The 20,830-nt window shown below is 47.1% G+C and overlaps 1 protein-coding gene and 1 long non-coding RNA gene across 5 annotated transcripts in view; one reads left to right on the top strand and one right to left on the bottom strand.

Moving 5' to 3' along the window:
- The window catches only part of LOC114868093 (uncharacterized), a 38,632-nt gene that overhangs the window by 6,328 nt on the left and 11,474 nt on the right, over nt 1-20,830 (bottom strand). The window lies entirely within an intron of this gene.
- zbtb16b (zinc finger and BTB domain containing 16b) lies at nt 699-19,051 on the top strand. Of its 4 annotated transcripts, none has more exons than XM_029171443.3 (7): nt 699-846; nt 1,908-3,150; nt 5,109-5,206; nt 7,449-7,535; nt 14,191-14,361; nt 15,430-15,597; nt 16,136-19,051. In XM_029171443.3, the coding sequence occupies exons 2-7, from the start codon at nt 2,003-2,005 to the stop codon at nt 16,363-16,365; spliced, it is 1,902 nt and encodes a 633-aa protein (XP_029027276.1). In that variant the 5' UTR covers nt 699-846; nt 1,908-2,002; the 3' UTR covers nt 16,366-19,051. The 4 variants fall into 4 exon arrangements, with proteins under 4 accessions (XP_029027276.1, XP_029027278.1, XP_029027277.1 ...); XM_029171444.3 differs by having other exon boundaries at nt 758-846; nt 1,864-3,150; XM_041073454.2 differs by lacking the exon at nt 699-846 and adding an exon at nt 861-1,691.

Below are 20,830 nucleotides of genomic sequence, written 5' to 3'. Positions count from 1 at the left end.
TGGTCCTCCGCCTGCTCCGCCTGTCGGTGTTTCACATGCCCTGTGGATGTCTCTGATTGCAGCCTAGATGGGAGAGACGAGGAGCAGAGGGCGATCATTCACAGCCGTGACGTCTCCTCCTGATGATGAGCAGCCGGTCAAAGTAGCAGCAGGCAGCCGCGGCGAGACGGGAAGAAGGCTGGTGTGGCCTTCAGAGTAAAAGTTATAACTAAGTTCTAAATAGTTCTAACATTTGCCCACTGTATCAAAACATTCGCCAACTATTCAGAGCTGCAGCCACTGTTGGTGTAATTTAACACCCTATAAAGCGTCACAAGCCAAAGAATGTTTCCTTCCTAATTGTAGCAGCTGACATTCCAACTCACTGGAATAAGTACGAGTATATAAAAGAACAGTGGCTTCAAGGTGCTTTTGCTACTGTATTCCAGCTGTGGCCTACAACCAGGACACATCAGCACACAACTGTAATATTACTGTTACCGATACAGAAGGTTGCAGGTGCAGTGCTTTGTAAAATAAAATAAAAATTGTTACGTAACAGAATAATTGACAGTGAGGGCTTCCAACAGCTATTAAAACCTCGTTGTCACCATACTGCTGTTTTTTCCATATTATCCTGTCGTCAGACGCCCATTTATACGTCAAATGTCAACACGTGGTTCTCGAGGCGCAGCTTTTATTTTGAACGCTCCCACCGGAAGCGGCGCTTTCCCCCCGCCGCGTTGACGCGTCGCGGCTGGGCGATGATTTGCTTACTTGGAGCAGGACTGAGTTTGGAGCGGGTACTGTGAAATGTGTAACCATGATGTTGCCTGGATAATCCGCGGAGCACGTCAGGAGACAGAGGTAGGAGCAGCTGTGACAGCGGACACTTTTCTCATTCCCACCCGGCATTTTAGCCCCTTCTCCTCTTGTGAACTACTTTTCCGTCTCAGACTTATTTTAATTATTCATATTTTTGACGCCAGTTTTTTTTTTTCTGGCGGTGACGGCTCGTTCTTATTTCGCTTCGCATCACACATGTGGACATCGACCCAAGTTCGCCCCGCGGCTACATTTAGGATTTTACAAACTTAGCGGCGCGCGGACCGCGCCGTGATAGCGGTGCTCCGAATTGCGATCAATGTTATTTTCGGCCAAGCACGCGCTCCCTTGAACGCGGTGCGCGCGACGATAAAAGCGTAGTTAGGGGTCATTTGGCGCAATGTGTCCGTGGATCCGTGTGCCTGCACCTGATGCGCTCTGAAATAGCGGTTTGCTGAGGATGTAGCGTGTCAGCGTCAGTCGAGCTGCTTCTGATCGGCCCGACATCACTGAGCACATAACACACACTCAATTAAGCGTAGTGGAAATACAAATAATAAAAACACAACACATAGCGGAGCCGCCGTTGCGCCTCATTTACAAGCATCCGGCAATTAGATAGTTTGAGAAGTTATTTAGGCTTTTTTTCTTCTTCGGCGGAGCGGCTTAATTATCTTTAACACATCAAACCGCGGACGTGCGCAGACTAAATGAACTAATCAGCGCTTCGAGGCGTTTGATAATAGCGAGACTACCTGTTGAGGGCATGTGTGCGCGTGGCTTGATAAATTGAACCGTCACCTCTCAGTATGCAGACGTTATTACAGCGACGTGACCGCTCGCAACGAGACCTCAGACTAATCACCTGCAATGGAAACTGTTGCTTTGTGCGTATCGACCGCTCGTCTGCCCGTGCTGCTTTATTTATTTCATTACTTAGATAAACAAACGTGTATCAGCGTGGACTAAAAGCCCATCATACCAAGCTTTATATAATGCTACATGTGTATCTATACGTTATTTAGAAACTATTTTGCCTTTGTTGCTCTTGGTTCACAGTGTGCAGTCCTTTCCACCAGGCTCTAATGATCCTCTCCCCTCAGACCCACAGCCAGCTGAAGACAAGTGAAGCAGGCAGCGCAGCCACACCTCATGCGTGGGTTCAGCCAAGGTCCGAGTGGATACGGGTTTGACAAACATGGGTGTGCTCCAGCTCCACAATCCCACTCACCCCAGCACGCTTCTGCAGCGGGCCAATCAGATGCGCCTGAGCGGCACCCTGTGTGACGTCATCATCACGGTGGACGGCCAGGAGTTCCCGGCGCACCGCACGGTCCTGGCCTGCACCAGCAAGATGTTCGAGATCCTATTCCACCGCAGCAGCCTGCGCTACGCTCTGGACTTCCTGTCGCCCAAGACCTTCCAGCAGATCCTGGAGTACGCGTACACCGCGTCGCTGCAGGCCACGGCCGAGGACCTGGACGACCTGCTGTACGCTGCCGAGATCCTGGAGATCGAGTACCTGGAGGAGCAGTGCCTGAAGGTGCTGGAGACCATCCAGACGGAGGAGACGGAGGACGTGGGCGTGAGGAACCACGGCTCCGGAGACCACGGCGACCACGGCCGGGCCAGGCACTGGAGGCACATCCTGATGTCCAAGAAGGACTCCGTCCACGAGCGGTCCAACCACAGCTCGCCCACGGCGCTGCACCACCTGGCGCTGTACCACATGGCCGAGAGGAGCTCTCCCGGCCCGCAGCCCGAGGCCTCCACCGAGTCCAGCCCCAAGCTGGACGCCGACGTGGAGGCCTCCCAGCAGCTCCAGCGCCACGCCGCAGAGCTGGCCTTGTCTCTGGACCCGCTCAGAAGCATAAAATCAGAGAGCATGCAGGTGGACGAGGCCGACCGGAGTACCGGAGAGGGAGGCTGCGCATCAGAGCAGAACCGGGACGAGGGCCCAGGGACGCCCCTGCGCGGCAGCGTGATCACCAGCGCCCGGGAGCTGCACGGCAGCCCCGAAGACGGCGGCCCGGCGGTGGGCAGCGCCCTCGACTGCTTCCCCGGCCTGGCCGAGAAGCACCTGGCCTCCATCTACTCCCTGCCCTCCGGCCACGCGGGCGACGGCGCCGTGCCCGTGTCGGTGGCGGTGGCGCCGTCCCTGGGCGTGCCGCTGGACCCGAGGGCCTACGGCGGCCTGCTGCACCAGGGCCTGCTGCACAGGGAGCTGCTGAGCCGGCTGGGCCAGTTCGCCGCCGGCATGAGGCACGAGGGCCAGGCCCAGGGCCAGCAGTGCTGCGGCGAGTGCGGGCTGCAGCTGCACAGCAGGCAGGCCATGGAGCAGCACAGGTAACGGAGCCGCGCTGCCGCCTGGCAGTGAAACAGACGCCGGCTTCAGCGCAGAGCGACGCCCCCGCGAGCGCGGGGCGTCGGACGAAAGGCTCGCGGGTGCGCATGTGCTCCACGGACGCACGCGTCGTGAACGGGGCCGCCTTCCAACGCGTCAAAGCGCGGCGACGGTTTAAAAAGCTGGAAAGAGCGACTCCAAATATGTAAATTTATTCTCAGGGACACCTGCACTCCTGTCTTGACAGCGACGCGCGTCGGGAACTTTTGAATCGGCTCTTTGTGAGCGATCTGATATAAAGAGGCCTTGGTGCCGCGCAGCGCTGTTTTCACAAAAGGCGGATTTTCTGAATTCTGTTTGATTATTTGCAAAGCGCTCGTCGCCCGGTTCCGCCGCCTCGCTCTCGGCGGGGACCGGGCCGGACGCTGCAGCGCCACCTTAACGTCGCTCCGCTTTGATCCGGCTCTTATTTATGAGCAGTCACCTCGCGTTTTGTCACCGTAAACAAAAGCAGCCCTGCGACTGTTCCCATTAACTTGATTGCAGATGTTTGCAGAGGAGATAATTGCGCGCGCTTGGCAGCGTTTGACTCATCGCTAATCGGCCCAAACAGGACGATCCGCTACGACCCGCGGGCCCGGGGTGCCAGCGCGCGGCCGACCCGCGGTCCCGCGGGGCGCGTAGCGATGCGTGGAGACGGGCGCGCGGCGGCGGCAGCGCTGCAGGACGTAGTGGGGAAGCTGCGGGTCTGGAAGCAGGTCACTGAGCACACACCTGGGCGGCAGATTGACATTTGGTGGTTTATTTAAAGGCGGATCGCCACCGAGAGCGGTTCAACAGGAGAGACTTGGGATTTTAAACAGTTGTTGTGGAATGAAGACAGGCGCGTTCCAAAGGATGTGCAGGAAGTCTCATTCAAACAGGAGAGTGATGGAAAGGGACGTTCCCGTGATTCCAGAAGGTTTAGTCCGACCTTAAATTAGAACTTTATTCATCCAGTGTGATATCATATTCTTACATGTGTGCTTTTATATATTTTATGGAACAAACAGGAAATGATGTGGAATAAAATGTGGAATGAAATGCAACAAATGGGTCCCAGTGGACTTTACTGGGAATGTTGCGGCCTCAACAGATTATTTTTCTTTTACCAAATACCTAATAAGGCACAGGGAAAAAACTAATAGACCACAGTCACCTCGCAGACTGCCAGGACGTCAGGTTCACACACACACACACACACACACACACACACAAAAACACACACACACACACACACACACACACACACACACACACACAAGCCTTTCCAAGCACATGCTCATCATTAAACCACAATCGAACCTTCCAAATTAGAGAAGGCGTCAGCCGCCACAAAGATATTGTGGTTCCGTTCATGTTTGTTTCATTTGTTTCAAATGACTTCTTGGGCCTCATTTGCGTTTGGACTGTGGACTCCCTTTTTTCTTTTTTTTTTAGGCCGTGTGCTCCGCTGTTAGCGGGGTGATCTGAGGATAACCGTGCAGATGCCTCGCATGCTTGGATGTGTGTGATATGATATGATAGGTTTCGCTGCCGGCAGAGCTTCAGCGAATCATCGTCTTTTCTTCTTTTTTTTTTTTTTTTGCGGTTACAGGAGCCGCGCGCGTGCGAGCGCGTTGCGTTGGGATGCGAGCGCTGTGCCGTGCGCTCGTTTGCGTGCCCACTGTCTCGCAGCGCTGGCGGGTGGAGGCACACGTATGTCTGCACTCTGAAATTAGCCACATATCCCATTGTCTGTGTCCCGTTAGCATTCGTGCATTGTGATTCCCGACTCCAAAGGCCTCTCGCGCTAATGATGCCGCATTCAGTCAGGGATTCTTGGCGGAATTAAAACGGGGCGGACGATGATGCTTCTGGGTTGTGGAGACCTCACGCTCGTGCTCGTGCGCTCACATTAGCCATGTGTGTCTTTCCACAGGAGGCTGCACAACGAGGAGAAGGGCCACGGCTGCGAGTACTGTGGCAAACACTTCCAGGACAGCATGCGGCTGAGGATGCACATGCTGTCTCACACAGGTACTTGGTAACTCTCGCACTCTCATCTCAAAAGTATTCGACACTTATGAAGCCTCTCGATAGTGTGGCCTTTAAAATGCACCTGTTCATTCTACAACAACCCCCCCCCCCCCTCCTCCTACCAGTTAGTGCTGCTCCGAATACTTGGATCATGCCTCCCTTTCCATGCTTAGGTCTATGTACCTCTCCCTCCCTCCCTCTCCTCTCCCTCTCTCCCTCTCTCTCCAGCCTCTCTCCGTTTGAATCGTTTCTGTGTTTTTCGGAGACTCTGGCGGCACGCCAGCTCTGCCCCTTCTGAGTGATGACATCATCAGCTGCCGGCAGGCCTGGGTGTTCTGCCAGTGTTCTGAAGCGTGTGTGATGGCTCGCTCGCAGATGTGTGTCCAGGAACACACTGTACCCAAATGCAGACTTAATCAGACCTGACTGCTCTCCCAGCTACTTTATCCAAAATAGAGTAAGAGGAGCAGAGGGGGGGGGCTGAGGGGAGGAAGGGGGGTGGGGCTGCGGGGAGGGGGGGGTTGGACAGGGGCTAAAAATGAAACTAAAACAGAAAGCTCACTTGGATTACGTGTGTAGACAAGGTGATGTCCCTTGCTGGGGAATGACATATTGCTGACGGATGAGAGAGAGAGACTGTGCTTCTTCAAACTCTACCTGACTCGTCCCGCTTCCCCTCCCGTCATACATGTTGTGTTCCGCCGCTCAGACCTCCGCACACTTTGATTTGCCGCCCGCTCCCACGTCCAACAACGGCTCCACCTTTAACCCAATTTGAATTTTTGCATAAACCGTCCTTGTCCTAATGTGTCAACCTGCAATACCCCCCCCCCCCCCCCCCCCCCCCCCAAAAAAAAACAAAAAAAAGATGTGAATCTCATTTCTTTGTCACTGTGTATTTCAGTATAGCAGCCTTAGATCCTGCTGGTTGCTAAGGAGCGAGTGCTCCACTGCTCTAATGGGCTGATTTGGTATTCAGCTCGATGCTGGCTCTTATTTTGGTATGCCAGACAAAGTGTTTTGATGGAGGACGATTGCAGCCGCGTCTGGAGACAGTTTGATGGTTTATGGATGAGAGCACACTCCGTGCCTTTGACTGCACAAGACAATGCACTATGTTCTCTTCTTCCCTTATCACACAATCTCACACAACACAACACACCACACTGGACAGCGTCACACAACATCAGGATCTCCACCGCTGCCCCAGCGTTACTGCTGTGCACAACTATTCTCAACCAAGTTTTCTCCCCGCGCCGCGTAACAAAACGCACTTTTTCCTAAAACAGCAACTGTTTGTTTTCAGAACGCTGTTGTTTTCAGAAATGAACAGATTTGGGGCTTTTTTGTTAGTCGTGCGCAGCACTGGGAACAGTGGCACAGTGTCTGTGTACAGAGGCATCGTAAGAGTTGAAAGAGGACCACATTTAGGCTGTAGCGCTCAGAGTTCCCAAAGCTTGTGGGTGTTTTAATGAGTCATTTTAACTTCATTTAAAGCCAGCTGAGCAGAAAATAGATCAGTGAATGAGCCCTGGGCCAGTATGGATCTGCAACCGATTTACATCTCTGTGAGAGCCAACCCACATCCACACAGCTGTGTGTCTGTGTCAGAGGCGGCGCGTGTGCGCGTGTGCGCGCGTGCGCGTCCGCCCCGTGTGTACGTCTGTGCAGGTGCGAGGCGAGCGACGCCTCTGCGAGCGCTGTGCGTACTTGTCTCTTTCATGTCTTCATCAGAATAGACAAGGGCATTGCAAAGGTGAACGCAGGACTGTAGTTACAGTGCGCGCGGTGGGACTTGGGGTGTTGACTCTGAAGTGTTTTTTTGATAAAGGGATGTGCCGCAGGCGGGAAGCGTCTGCTGTAGAGAGAACACCCAGTCCTTCTGTGGCCTCTCAGGCAGACAGTCTGCTCAGTGTTCAGAGACTGATAACAGGGAACGGTAAATAAAACTCCTCAGCGTGCCTCTTTTTGTGTTAAGGAGGAGGGCCATTGTGCGCCGTCTGCTGCCATTGTTTGTCCCGTGTTGTGGTTTTTTTTTCGTCTGCTCCGTCGTACGTTTGCTTCCATTCGTTAGCGCCTGAAAAGCACAAGCGTGCGTCCCGAGCAGGGCCTCTGTTCCCGCCGCCGTGCTCTTGAAATGCTAAATGAGCCTGCTCTACTGTTGCACGCGCAGACATTCGTGTTCATGTCTTAAACTTCCTCTTTTTTGTTTTTTTTTTTTAAATTTGATTTTGATCTACAGCTCCTGCAGAGGCGCTGGTGTGTGATCAGTGTGGAGCAACGTTCTCCTCAGAGGATGCTCTGGAGGCCCACAGACAAACACACACAGGTATTTTTACGGATGCGTGCAAGCACCGACGCTTTCCCCACACACACGCACACAAACACACACACACACACAGATTATATTTACCATTGAGGATCATGCATTCAGCTGTTGAGTAAGCCGTGACTATGGGACTTGTGATCATGGGTCTAAACTTGCTTGTCATGCTGGCTGGGTTAAACTGTTCCTGTCATGATGCTCCATAATTTATCAACAGGGAGGTGGGAGGGCCTCTCACATATCACCCACTAATATCTCCTGGCATCCAGGCCCACTGCATGCCACTTTGCTACAGCGCCAGCATTACAGTTCCACAGACATACTATCCTCACCTCCCGCCCGTGAGCGGCTGTGGAATTATTTACCTTACACCCGCACAGATCAGCACCTTTTGTCTTTTCCAGTCATGTCTAATTAAGAAAATGTATTAGTACAACCTCCCATGTCCAGTGAATGTCTGGCATTAACAGTTGGCACACGGATGAGTCAAAATGTTTTTTTTTTCTTTCTTAAAGTTGTGTTTTTTGGCAGAGCGGCTGCACAAACCTGGATGGGGACTTGTGATTTGCAATCTGGGCTCTTAGAGTTTGGAACAACCTGCCTGAGGAGCTGAAGTCTTTACCGTCGTTTAAATCAATTCTTAAATCCTTCACTGGTCGCTGCTCGCTGGCAGCCGACTTGGAGAAAGTGCTTTACCGAAAGGAGAGTAAAACGATAGAAGACGGACGAAATATGGAAAAATAAGGACAAGTGAGAGCAACGCTGATAAACTCAGAAATCCACAAGTCAAGAGCAAGTGTCAAACTAATAGATTTCTAAAGGTGGAGATTTTTCCCTTCAGTAACTTCCTATTGTATAACAAACGAGCACTGTCAGACTCCGAGCTCCTATTGCTTTTGGTAGCACTTTATAATTAAGACAGACTTATTAAGGCCTTATATGTTATCAGCGACAACGTTAATACATTTAAATATCAACTAGATGGAGTTTCTATTGCTGTAGCTTCAGCTTTGTGAAGACAAAGGAAAGGGCACAAACTAAAGGAGACACAAACATGAGGAAAGATCCACAACAAACAACATGAAACAAAGGAAACGAGGACAGAGATTTACATCGTATTTTAAGGGTTGTCATTTAATCAAGCATAAATCCTTTATTTGACTTTGTTTGACCTCTAATACAGATAAGTCTGAGTAAATGAAAGCTTTACTGACTAAAAATATCATTTATACCTTGAGGTTGGCTACGAGTCTTTCACTCTTATTAATTCATATATCGAGAATTATCAGGTATACAGTATAAGAGAGGATGAAATTAATATTCAGTTTTGAGCCCTTTCTAAATGGGACAAAAGTCCTGGCACCTTGTTTTCTGATCATCACGGCATAAATACTGGTCCTTGAAGCGCCAACAACTACAGTAGTTCATTACTGCTGCTGTACTGTATCATATCATCCCACTGGCTTCCAACTTTTTGGAGTGTGAAGACCAGCAGTTTTGTTTCCAAACGGTGCATACGGCCGACCGTGTGTGGATCCACACCTTTTCTGCCACTGTCAGAGAAAGGTGATAACCCACTCAGGAACACTGGCATGTAACTGTAACTCCAGGTGGCACACACAGTATGAATAGTTAATGGATGTGGACATGAAGGGGTGTTAACGATGCCCAGAAGTTTCTACCCTCCCGAGTTGTAAACATCCAGGGCTCGGTTTCGGCTTGGCAGCGTATCTGGAGCAGGGTACAGGAGGGCATTACTCTCATTTTGTCATGATCTCCGCTCGCTCTGCTGTGACGCACCGACTCTACAGCCTCGTGAGCGGCAGGTAGTCTAATCAACCGTGGTGTGTGGATTACGCTGCGCCGACCAAATGAAACATCTAGATTTAATAAATCACCTGCGTGTTATGAAAACACGCGGGATCTCTTAGCGTTCAGTGCCTGTGGTGCAGCCACAGCTTTAATTTGCCATGTGGCATAACCAGTGAGCCAAATGAGTTTCCTCTTAGCAGATTAACACTTGTCAGACCTCAGCAGCTGCAGCACTGCTGTCCACCTCCTCTAGAGGGGAAATAATACTACTTTTGGGAGACCTTACTCTGAAGCAATTTGGCAACGCTGGCTGCAAGACTAGTTTACAGTGAAAGTCCCTTTAGCCATTTTGATATGTCAGAGGTGAATGGCCGTGGGTTGCTGAAGTTAGAGATCAAAGGAGGGGTGGGGGGAGGTGTCGGGGGTGGAGTGGACTGTGGGAAGGGAAGGGGGTAGGGGGTATGTGAGGACTTCCTGCGGGCAAGAGGATTGCGGCTGGTGTTGATGCCAGGACTGAGAGGAAAACATCATGTGCTGCTGTTTACTCCTCACCACAGCTCTGTCATAGTCTCCTCTGACCTACTTGTCAGTGCCCAAAATAAAAGAATGGATCCGTCTCCGAACTGCTCTCACAACAAAGGGGTTTGTTTCATCAGACCGAGTCGAGGCTCTGGGGTACTGAGCTTTCAATTTTGGAAGGACTGGCCCTGAAATTGAATGTATATGCGTCAGACCATAGTGGTTGACGGCGCTGCCACCCGAGCTCTGCCTTTGTGTACTCGCGGCACCTGCACGGTGTCCAGCCATTACAGGCAGCTTCATCAAGTGGATGATCTTCCTAATTAAAGAGTCATATCGCCCCTTCGGCTGCAGCCCAGCCTTTCCTTTAACGCAGGCCTCGCATGTTAACACCCAATTTCATTCCTGTAAACCGTGGAGCGAAATACAGTAGGCACAGGAATACTGTAAACATTCTAGGAAGCGAGTAAATGAAACGGCGCTGGGAACCCAATGACCCAGTCCGCAGACTGGTGCTTAAACACGAGCAACGTATCTCTGGTTGCATTAATTATTGAGTCGGTTGTTTCTCACTCGGGTAGATTAGCCCGGCTACCGGCGATGGCCCGGGGTTGTTTAAGGTACTGTAGCACGTGCGTTGTGTCACACTTACACGGAGCCGGCTGCACGGGAGCACGAACCGCTTGAATCCGAGGGGTCGTGGGATGTCTAGCATGTAATGTGGCCTGCATGATGTTTAACCGGGTGATATCAGTGAGCCATCAGACAGTGAGCACACTATGCACGCACTGGCCACGGCCTTATTACATAGTTGGGAGTGTTTCCGTGTTGCACACAGCAGCTAGTGGGCATAAATCAGCCGTGATGCAACACTGTGAGGAGATGTGGTTTTTGATAGGTGTAGAGGATTTATTTAGCCTTGACTTGGCTGTCACTCACAGTTTAATCAACAATCTGCATTTATTAAATGGGGGTTGATGATTTCCCAAAGAACACAGTCATTTTACTCGGAATGCCGGCAAATATGACCCGAAAACACAATCGGTCGCATGCAATCTGTGGGCAGCGAACACTGGACTTGAGATTAACACGGGAGAAAATAATACAGATTTGCAGTCATCACTGAGCGCGATCTCTTGTTCAATTTGCAGCGGGTTTACTCGCAGATTCTCAGGGTGGGAAAACTTTTGTTTGCGGCTTGAAAAGAAACAGGCTGCGCTTATTTGTGAATGAAGGGATTAGCTTGAACACTTCACCCCAACAAGGACCATGATCCTATCTGGTTGCCTAGACACATGGTTTTGTTTCTCAGGCAGCGTGAGAGCCTGGCCGGCTCCCACCTCAGTTGGACTCAATAAGTGGCAGATGCATGAGGGCAGACCATGTTAACTCACATGAGCATACATCTTAGACAAGGTACTGTAACGGTCTCACACTGTCCTTACTTACCAGCCTACCTGCGCATTAGACCAGCGGCCAACTAGTAAATGTTTAGGTTTTCTGCCTTTTAGAAGAATAGCTTTAAAGTAAATCATTCTTCCCACTGTTAAGCTCCCTCCCACTAAACGCATTCGCTCAGTCAACTCTCCAGCCTTTGAGAAATGCCATTGATTACACGGTATTTGCCCCATTGAGGGCCAAGGGTCAGGGGGTCATCCTGTGCTTTAAAACCTAAATCCCGGGCCCATTGTGTGGTCGAGGGTGAGAAAGCAGGGGGCAATGTCAGCCAACTTTAGGGCTTACTCTCTCATAAAGAAGCTCCTCTGCACTTATTACCAAAGCTTACTGGAAAACTCTACAACTGCAAATCCTTTGTTTGAAAAGTTAACAGAGCACGGCGCGGTGAAATGCCATCACCGACGCACACAGGCGCTCCTTTGCCGCCGAAGGTTTTTTTTTTATTGTTTACACTTCAAGATATTGTTTGTTATTTTTATTTTCAGCGCCAGTTCGCGCGGAATAAAATTGAAAACGACTGCTGAGCTGTTGTCACCGCGTGTCAACCTGAGATCAAGAGTGAGATCCTTGTGACAGAATATTTGTTGCATTTCTCAACTCAAGTTTCCGTATTGTTGGTGACAGAAGGATCAGGATATACATCTGTGAGTGTGTCACGGAGTAACGGTTTACCTCCGCAAAGAATCCAGGGTGTTCAACTTTCAGAGCAGACAGAGCTAAGTGTGTCTGCTGCTTTGAAACGAACATGTGCTATATACGATGGTTAATAGAGAAAGAGTGGTGGGACTATACTTAAAATTAGCTTTGAAGTATGAACAAGGTGGCTATTATGTTTATTCTAGTTGGTTGAAGGCTCTGCTCTGATTTGCCTGCAGCTAAACTAATCTGGGCACATTGGAGCAGAAATCACTCCCCCTGCTGGCGGCAGGAGACATGACAGCCCAAACAGGTTAGAGTGAATCCAGACGTCACATCACAGCTCACTCATAGAGTGCATACGTTTAGATTTTGGATTCTCACATGTCTTTAGCAGTTTTTATATATAGATCATTATCCAGGCTCGAGCCGTGCGCAGCGCACGGTGACCCAGCGTTACTAAGTTTTGACTCGGGCAGAAAGTGAAGCTGGTTAGACGGTGAAAGGATTTCCTGTGTAGTCAGCGGATGAAGGGGCGTGGGGAGGGTGCAGAGGCGTCGGGAATGGAGCAGCTTTTGTCTTCAGCTAAAATATTGTGATCCGTGGGTGAGAAAGGGCTTTGGTCATTAGGTGACAGCATAAAGACAGGGATTGTAGGAGTTGCGTGAGGAGCCTATGACTAATGGGCTCGGTCAATAAGGGCCCGGACCTCATTGTGTGTCCTTTGTGCAGGAGTCCACACACTAAAGCCCCTGAACAGGTGCAGTTCATTCCGGCAGATCGCCTCCCTGCAGGATTGTTAACATCGAGGAATGTCTTTCATCCTGTCTTCTTTCTGTTAATGATTACGACTGATCATTTCTATTAGTGCTGATCTGGGGGGGGCGACAATTCCGTAGCAGGAGCAGCAGAAGGCTTTTGTGCATCTGTGCCAAATTGTACTTATACTTTATAACGTTAGGTGTAAAAAAACATAAAAATCTTTCATTGTTGGAGTGTGATGGGTGGATTAGTAAACAATGCAGAGTGAATGTTTCTAATTTATGCCTGTAAATGTGAATTTGCTTGATTTGTTGCCTTTTCTTTCTACTTTGAACAGGCTTGTCTGTTAACTTGATTGAACCTAAAGCAAGTGTCTGACAATCTTCCCTCTTAGTATGAGTGTGCTGTATCCCTTTCCCTGCGTTAATTCCAATTTAATTGCCAGTTGCCTCAAGGCACTTCAATAACAGTAACAAATGATTTGATTTAGTGGACCTCATCAGACTGCATTTTAAATGCGACACAGCAACCCCACTTGAATTCCAATGAAGTGCTGGCACAGTCCTCTGTTTACTAATGATCCTCCGCTGGAGATGTCTGATTGAATCTGAGTCAGGAGCAATGGGACCTGCTAGCATTGTAAATGATCTGCAACCTGAGCAGACAGAGAAATAAGGGCCTCATAATCTCACATTAAAGCCTCGCTCTCCAGGACACACGCATAATGTCCATTGCAGGTGATTAACCAGTGCCTCGGCATTACCGCACGTATGAATTTGCACGCGTGTGAAAGCCAGAATGGGTTTGAGGGCTGGCGTTCACGGCCCGTAGATCAAGTGTTCACTGTATGACAGCCAATGGATCTTCCTCGCGTAGCCATTTTGACTTAAACTACCCTGCCAGCGACACCCTATCTGTATTCCTCTCCACACGCCGTGCAACAGGAAAGCAGCCCCAAAGAGATGCCAGGTCACACACAAAGGATTAAACTGGATTGTGTTTTTTCCTGCAGTCCTGTCTTTAATGGCTTGATATCACTACTTAACATTCTGCACAGAACACATAGTGTAGGCATCATTTAGGGTGGAGCTACTATCAGCCACTCTTTGAGCACAGAGACAGAGGACTTCACAGGCTGGAGCTGACTCCTGATGGGGAATGAAGAGAATAATTACACATCTAACACACCAGGAAGGAGCCATTGATTGTGTGATTGGCATGCTGTGCATTGTGTGGGAAATTCTTAAAGAAAACAATGCCTTTAATGGTTTAAAATAGAATGTATAAAGACTCACAGTTGAAAGTGCCTCTGGGCTTTTAGGGGAGTTAGTTTAGGTAGAGGCACTTGCTCTTTGAAAGAAGCTTTTCCCTCAGAGGACTCACACAAAGTTGAAGTGACCCAGTTTCCCCACTTATAAGACCCTGTATGGTACTGAAATAACTGTGCGTCTGTGTCTTGTGTGTTCTCCAGGGACTGACATGGCGGTGTTCTGTCTGCTGTGTGCAAAGCGCTTCCAGACCCAGAAGGCCCTGCAGCAGCACATGGAGGTCCATGCAGGCATGCACAGCTACATCTGTAGCCACTGCGAGCGCCCCTTCCCCAGCCACACCACCCTCAAAAGACACTTGCGCTCGCACACGGGTAAGAGGCGTCCGCCGCCGCCCGTCATGGAACAAACACTGGGTGTCAAGCGCATGCATATGTTAAGCAGGAAACAAAGACGGCAGTGTTTATTTTTGTATATGGGTTAATTTCCTCAGGTTATTGGCTTTAAGCTTTTACTCGATTTGCATGCATCCTCTCCGCCTTTTCCCTTCTCTGTAAGATGACTCACCTCTCTGATGACAGCACTGTACCGTTATGGCCGGTGCATATTTTGGGCAATTTCATCCTGTTTATATTTTGGGTTCTTAGACAGCCTTTGGGCTTCTGCAATTCACGGCTGTCAGTTCTAGTGTGGTTCACCCAAAATGATAGAGGAAACCCAAATAAATATTGAAGGAAAAGCAAATGGAAATGACTTGTCTGTGTGTTCTACCGAGGCTGAGTCTTAGTGCCGCGGGAGACGGAGAGATATTTACTGAAAAGATGTCCCCCTTTCTTCTTTTACCTTAAATAACACTCCCAGCTGTCAGGACGACTTGATGTCTAGACAGGAGAAATACATAATTGATGTGAAGAGACAGAAGTGAAGGGAGTTTTGGCCATGGCAGCGTATCTTGTTTGTATGCCATTCTGCTTGGAAGTAACATTTTGTAAATGTCATCTGCGCCACAGTGGGGTGGGGGATTGGGGAGAATCGGCCTGTAATGAGGAGAGCAATGTATCCTCTGACTTGGCTGTTGCTGTGGACACTGAGATAATGAGGCACATAGGTCATTGGAGATGAGTCAAACCCTCAGCCTAGGAGAGAAATAGATTAACTACAGTATAGAGAATAGAGCATCACATCCCTGGAGGTCTTTTATTAGTTATTAGCAGACAGCCAGAAGGAGTGTCCTCATGTCATAACATTAGCCACGTATGAAAGCACATTATTTCCCTGTTTGATATGCATGTGCACAAATGGTGCATGCGACTGTTTGACCTATGCGGCTACATATGCGCCGCACCGTGTCGTGCCCAGATAATGTTAGCCTTTAATGCGCGCCGCGGCGACGGGGTGCGTTTGGTGTCGCGGCTGCTGTTGTGACACGACCGTGTTTGCAGGCGATCACCCGTTCGAGTGTGAATTCTGCGGGAGCTGCTTCAGAGACGACGGCACGCTGAGGGGCCATAAACGCATCCACACAGGAGAGAAGCCTTACGAGTGCAATGGCTGCGGGAAGCGCTTCAGTCTGAAACACCAGCTAGAGACACACTACCGCGTACACACAGGTGAGCCAAAAAGACTATGCTATTTATCTTTCTCTTATTTGATAAATTTTTATTATCCACTAATCACACGCAAAGGCCAAAATTGTTGTGATTATATATTGATGTTTAAGATAAAAGAAAAATATTCTTTAGGACAATCAGGATACTTTTTGAGCATCTGCTAAATTAAAATAACAACAATGTTTTTAAATTGTTCTTTAAATTCTACCACAATTGCATTAAATCATTTAATTGTGCAATGTGTAAAATGTCTGAGACATTTCATCATAGCAGAGATAAATCAAATTTGTGACGATTAACACTGATTATTATCTAATGTCAAATGAAAGACACACACACACACACACACACACACACACACACACACACACACACACACACACACACACACACACACACACACACACACACACACACACACACACACACACTCTCTCTCCAAGTACAGTGGACTGACATAGAGGTGAATCCTGTTTCATCTGGCACGGCCTCTGGCTCAAGGTTTACAAGGTTAATGCTGGATTGTTAAATATTTCAGGTGAGAAGCCATTCGAGTGTAAGCTGTGTCACCAGCGGTCCAGAGACTACTCGGCTATGATCAAGCACCTGCGCACTCACAACGGAGCGTCTCCGTACCAGTGCACCATCTGCCAGGACTTCTGCCCGAGCCTGGCCGCCATGCAAAAGCACATGAAGGGCCACAAACCTGAGGAGGTGCCAGCGGACTGGAGGATAGAAAAGACTTACCTGTACGTGTGTTATGTCTGAGCAGGACTTGGACCCCGTGCACAGTCCTACAAACAGACACAAACTTGTACTTGTATCTTTGTGAGGACACTCATTGACGTAATGCATTCCCGGGCCCCTTACCCCAACCATCACAGCTGAATACAAAACTCTGACCCTCACCCTAATCATAACCAAAACTTAATTCTCACCTTGACTCCGAAACATCATCTTAACCCTCAAACAAACCTTGGAAACAGGCCAGAATGTCCTGACTTTCCAAAAATGTCCTCACTTTGGTAGAGAAATAATTTTTGGTTCTCACTGTGTAACAAGTACAAGACATAAACACACCCTCACACAGCTGCTGATGGGTAAAACCCTAATAACTCCAGTGTTGCTACAAACAGACATCGTAGTCCTTTTGTTTTTAAATAAAGTCTAAATGCATTGTGGGAAGCTGCCATTCTGGAAGATGAGGGGTTTTACCCGACAACAGAAACATACAAGCACGAACACACATTCATGTTTTCACTAGGGCTTTAACTAATCGTTGGTTTCATTAGATAATTACTATCTATTTGCACAGAAATGACAGTTCTAAAAGGGAAAAAAAGACATTTGTTTAAAAAATGCTTCTGTCAACAAGTGATTCAGATCAGAAGTGGAAACTAACAAGATCCTTTTTTTTTCATTCCCAAACCACATGTGGGCCAATTCTATTTGTGGACTTACCTCGGTCTGACTCGTATTTGATTTGTGAAAATCAAACAGCTGTCAGAACAGTAGGACTGGATTTTATGGGATTGTTTTAGAGTTTCTGTTTTAGTCAAACATGAAAAAAACAAGGCATCAGTGTAAATGTTCAATGAGCTTAGGTCTACATTGTGTAAAGGCAAATGGCACCTTTTTTTTCCATTTCAAAATTCAATAAACGTAAACAAGCCCTAGTGCAAACACACACTCACCCACATGCTCACACAGTATTTTGATACTAACTGTATCTGTATTGGCTCCACTGAGGTTAAAGCAAAGCCACGGTGGCTGCGACCGCCGACCTGTATGTGTAGCGGAAGCTTTCGGATCGATCGCCCAGCCGTCAGGCAACCTCGGTCAACTTCAATGATTGTGCGGAAGATGTTGAAAATAATTCCACAAAGGCTTGTTTGGCTGAACATTTTCCTCCCTAGCATTCTGTGACTTCTGTTTTTCACTCCTCCCTCCCCTCTGCCGTTGAATTCTCATTTTGAAGTTGTTAATTTTATGCATGTTTTACTTGAATGGCTGCCACGTTTTGACCTCGCTTGATCTCTTTAATTGCCTTGTCTTTTCTCTTGCGGTGGGGGTGATGTTGTTTCGAGGTAGCTGGCTCACAATTTGAGTTTCGCTTGCAATGTAATACGTTTTGCTATTTATGTTGTTCATTTGTTACCAAATATGTGCTGGTTTTCATCACACGGCGTCTCTTGATGATTTCTTTGCGTAGAGCGAGCTCTACCTCTTATCGTTTAGTTTTAAAACCCACTGCAAACCCATTGTATTCACCTACCAGTAGATTATGTTTTGACAACTACATCATAATTTAAATGGTCAAACTGTGTAAAAAATGCGAAGAGCAGGATCGATTTTATGTGTAGTTTTTTATCATGACTATATAGATGTCTTATAAAAATCACTGAATCGGAATTTTCAGAAAAATCAAAGAAAACAAAAAGGTGTGTTTTTTTTATAAAACATGAAAAGAAAATTCTGACATTGAATCACTATGAGCAGGTTATTGTCAGTCGTAGTGTAGCTGTAATGTACAAAGTGTCTTGGTATGTTATTCCCTTATGTGAGCCTAACACGGGCCTTATAGATTTAAACATGTTGTATTTTTGTATTACAGTAATTTGCTATCTGTTTACATTTGGTATGATTTGAGAAACATCTATACGTGTGTGTTTTATAAGTCTCTGATTTGATTAAGATCCCTCCCTCGTGCCTCTTTTATAAGTAGAGCATCGATGTGCTTGAGTACATGGGTCTGTGCTATTGGTAGTTGTTTCTGGGTGTTTGTTTATTGTTACTTAATTGCAGATAGACTGCCATGTAGATCCACTTTGTCTCGACATTGCAACTGGAAGCAACATACTGTGATAGTGGCTGGTACTCTGATGCAAGTTCCAAGCAATTTTGATGTAAAAGTACACGCTTGTCTCAAATTGTTCCCTTCAAAGTGACAGTGGAGATCTTCAGATGAAAACTGTGTGTATAGCAAATCTTGGCGTCTGTGGGCATTACCAATGCCTTCTTAAGTAGCCAACCACACTCAGTGCCATGAAAACACATTCACTGTATCTATTCTACATGGACATGCACTATAAATGGTTTTCCTCGGTGGACCAAAAGAAATAGAGCACTTTTGTTTGAAAAAGGGTTTTTTCTTTGATCTTTCTATGTTGTGATAATGCAGATGTCCTTTTATTTGATGTGTCCTAGAAGGATGTGATTAGCATTGTTTAGATTATGTCAATGTCTGTCTACCTCAGGGCCAGATCAAAGCTCGACCTGGTGTCCAATCAGGGTTGTTCTTCTTGCCATGTGTGCAGTAAACCCCCCCTCTTCATTACAGCTTTGTAACATAGTGTGTGAAAGTGTTTTCTGTGTGGATTCAGGCACACTCTGTATGTGTCAGTGTTCGGTGGCATGGTTAAAAAAAGAATAAAACAATTTACTATTTTATGCATCCTGTCTCGTTTGTCTAGTGCTTCCGTTGCCTGGATCAAACAATGAAATTGTGCGTGACGCAACCTCACAACCTTTTCTCTCTGGTCTGTTGTGTTTTTTCCGCTACTCACGAATGAACACGGAGCAACTCTAATTAATACTACAAACAAAGATACTAAACATCAAAATGACACATTTTATTTACTAGAGGTGGTGCATACACTGTAAATTTACTCTGGCACTAAAATGAGTACATTAAAGTATAGGGAAATATTTCTGTACTGGAATATATCTATTTCAAAGCTGGTTATTTAGTTATTTGTTTCGTTTTGCAGGTGTAGGTTCTTATAAATCAAATATAAATGAACTAATAATTTAGTTCATTTATTTGTATTATTATAACAGCCTGTCATGGTTGATGGTTAAAATCCCTTCTGTTTGTACCAGATGTATGATTAGTTTCAAGCTGCTAATGAACATAGTTTGTTATAATTTTTATTAATCACAGCAGAGTTTCTCCTTTGGCTCAAACAAATATATCAAACAAATACAGTACAGTACAGTAGATGTACTGTACAGTACATGTATGTACAGCATCATCTCTAGTAATTGAAATACTGTGTATCGCTTACTTTCTGGAGTATTGATACTACTGTATAAAGTAAACTATGAAGTGGTACAGTAGAATGTTTGCCAGGATTTTTTACAATTAAATTTAGGGTACTTAAAGTAGTTTGGTACCAAAACATGTTTCCCTCAAACTTTAAAAAATATATATATAATCTATATTTATGTCACGTTAGATACACCTGTACATTTATTCATTTTAATAAAATATTAGAATCATGTCTTAAATAACACTCCACTGACACTGATTGACATCAATAATTAACATAGTAGAAATCTCACATTTCTGACAGCTTCAACTGAGAAGTTAGAACTTTGTAAAAGTGTAGTTAATGGTACAGTTGTTGTATTGGATTGTGTGGGATTAGGTGTATCTAATCTTGGCGCTAATACTGTACTGTAGGTGTATATTTCCAGCAATTGCTATTTTATGGTCTAATTCTGTTTTACACCCCTGAGGCCTCTATTCCCCCCCGAAAATTTTACTTTTACAACGCTGCTACCGCTCTGGTCATCAACTGCACAAAGACCATAGCAATGATCCCTCTTTACAGTTTATTGGCTCCTGCCACAAACCTTCACGGTCTCAGACTGTTTATGGGGTTTATGTGTCATCTGGCCTACTTGCAAACATCTGGAGCCACTCCAGACTCGCTGGTGACCTCTGAAGGCATGGTGCCAGAGCCACAGCTGGCTTGTTTTATCCCATATGTGAAAGGCGCTAAGAATCGGGTTCATGAGGCCTGTCACTGCTCCCTGCACAGCACAGTAAAAGTAGGACCTTTTATTTTGTAAGCACCGACACAGCATACTGTACCTTTTGTGATAGGAGGTGCTTTTGTTTAATGTTTGCTTATTGCCTTTGGGATTTAAGAGGTTATTGTGCCAGTGCAATGTGTTCCCTCTGTTTTCTTTTCCATCTTCTTCATTTCCCCTTAAAGTAGCCTTTGAGTACACTGTGGATGTTTTATTGTGTAATCTTTTTTTCTGGCTATATGGCTTCAATCTCGTCAGCTAAATCCCAGCCTGCAGCGTTTTTCTCCACAATGACCACAGTCTGTTTTCTAGTGTTTTGAGGTTTTCCAGCTCCCTCAGTCCCACCACAGGGGTAATATACATTTTGCTCTGGCTGCAGTATATGACCCCACTCATGTATTTACACTATCCAAGA

Source organism: Betta splendens, chromosome 13, assembly GCF_900634795.4.
Source record: "Betta splendens chromosome 13, fBetSpl5.4, whole genome shotgun sequence".
NCBI lineage: Eukaryota > Metazoa > Chordata > Actinopteri > Anabantiformes > Osphronemidae > Betta > Betta splendens.
Note: the sequence above shows the minus strand (reverse complement) of the source record. Positions and strands in the feature narration are given on the sequence as shown.

Excerpts from the sequence above, each read along its gene's own strand:
- zbtb16b (XM_029171443.3), top strand. The coding sequence starts at position 2,003 with ATGGGTGTGCTCCAGCTCCACAATCCCACTCACCCCAGCACGCTTCTG. Across the intron at positions 3,151-5,108 it reads CAGGCCATGGAGCAGCACAG|GAGGCTGCACAACGAGGAGA; the intron begins GTAACGGAGCCG and ends GTCTTTCCACAG. Across the intron at positions 5,207-7,448 it reads GCACATGCTGTCTCACACAG|CTCCTGCAGAGGCGCTGGTG; the intron begins GTACTTGGTAAC and ends TTTGATCTACAG.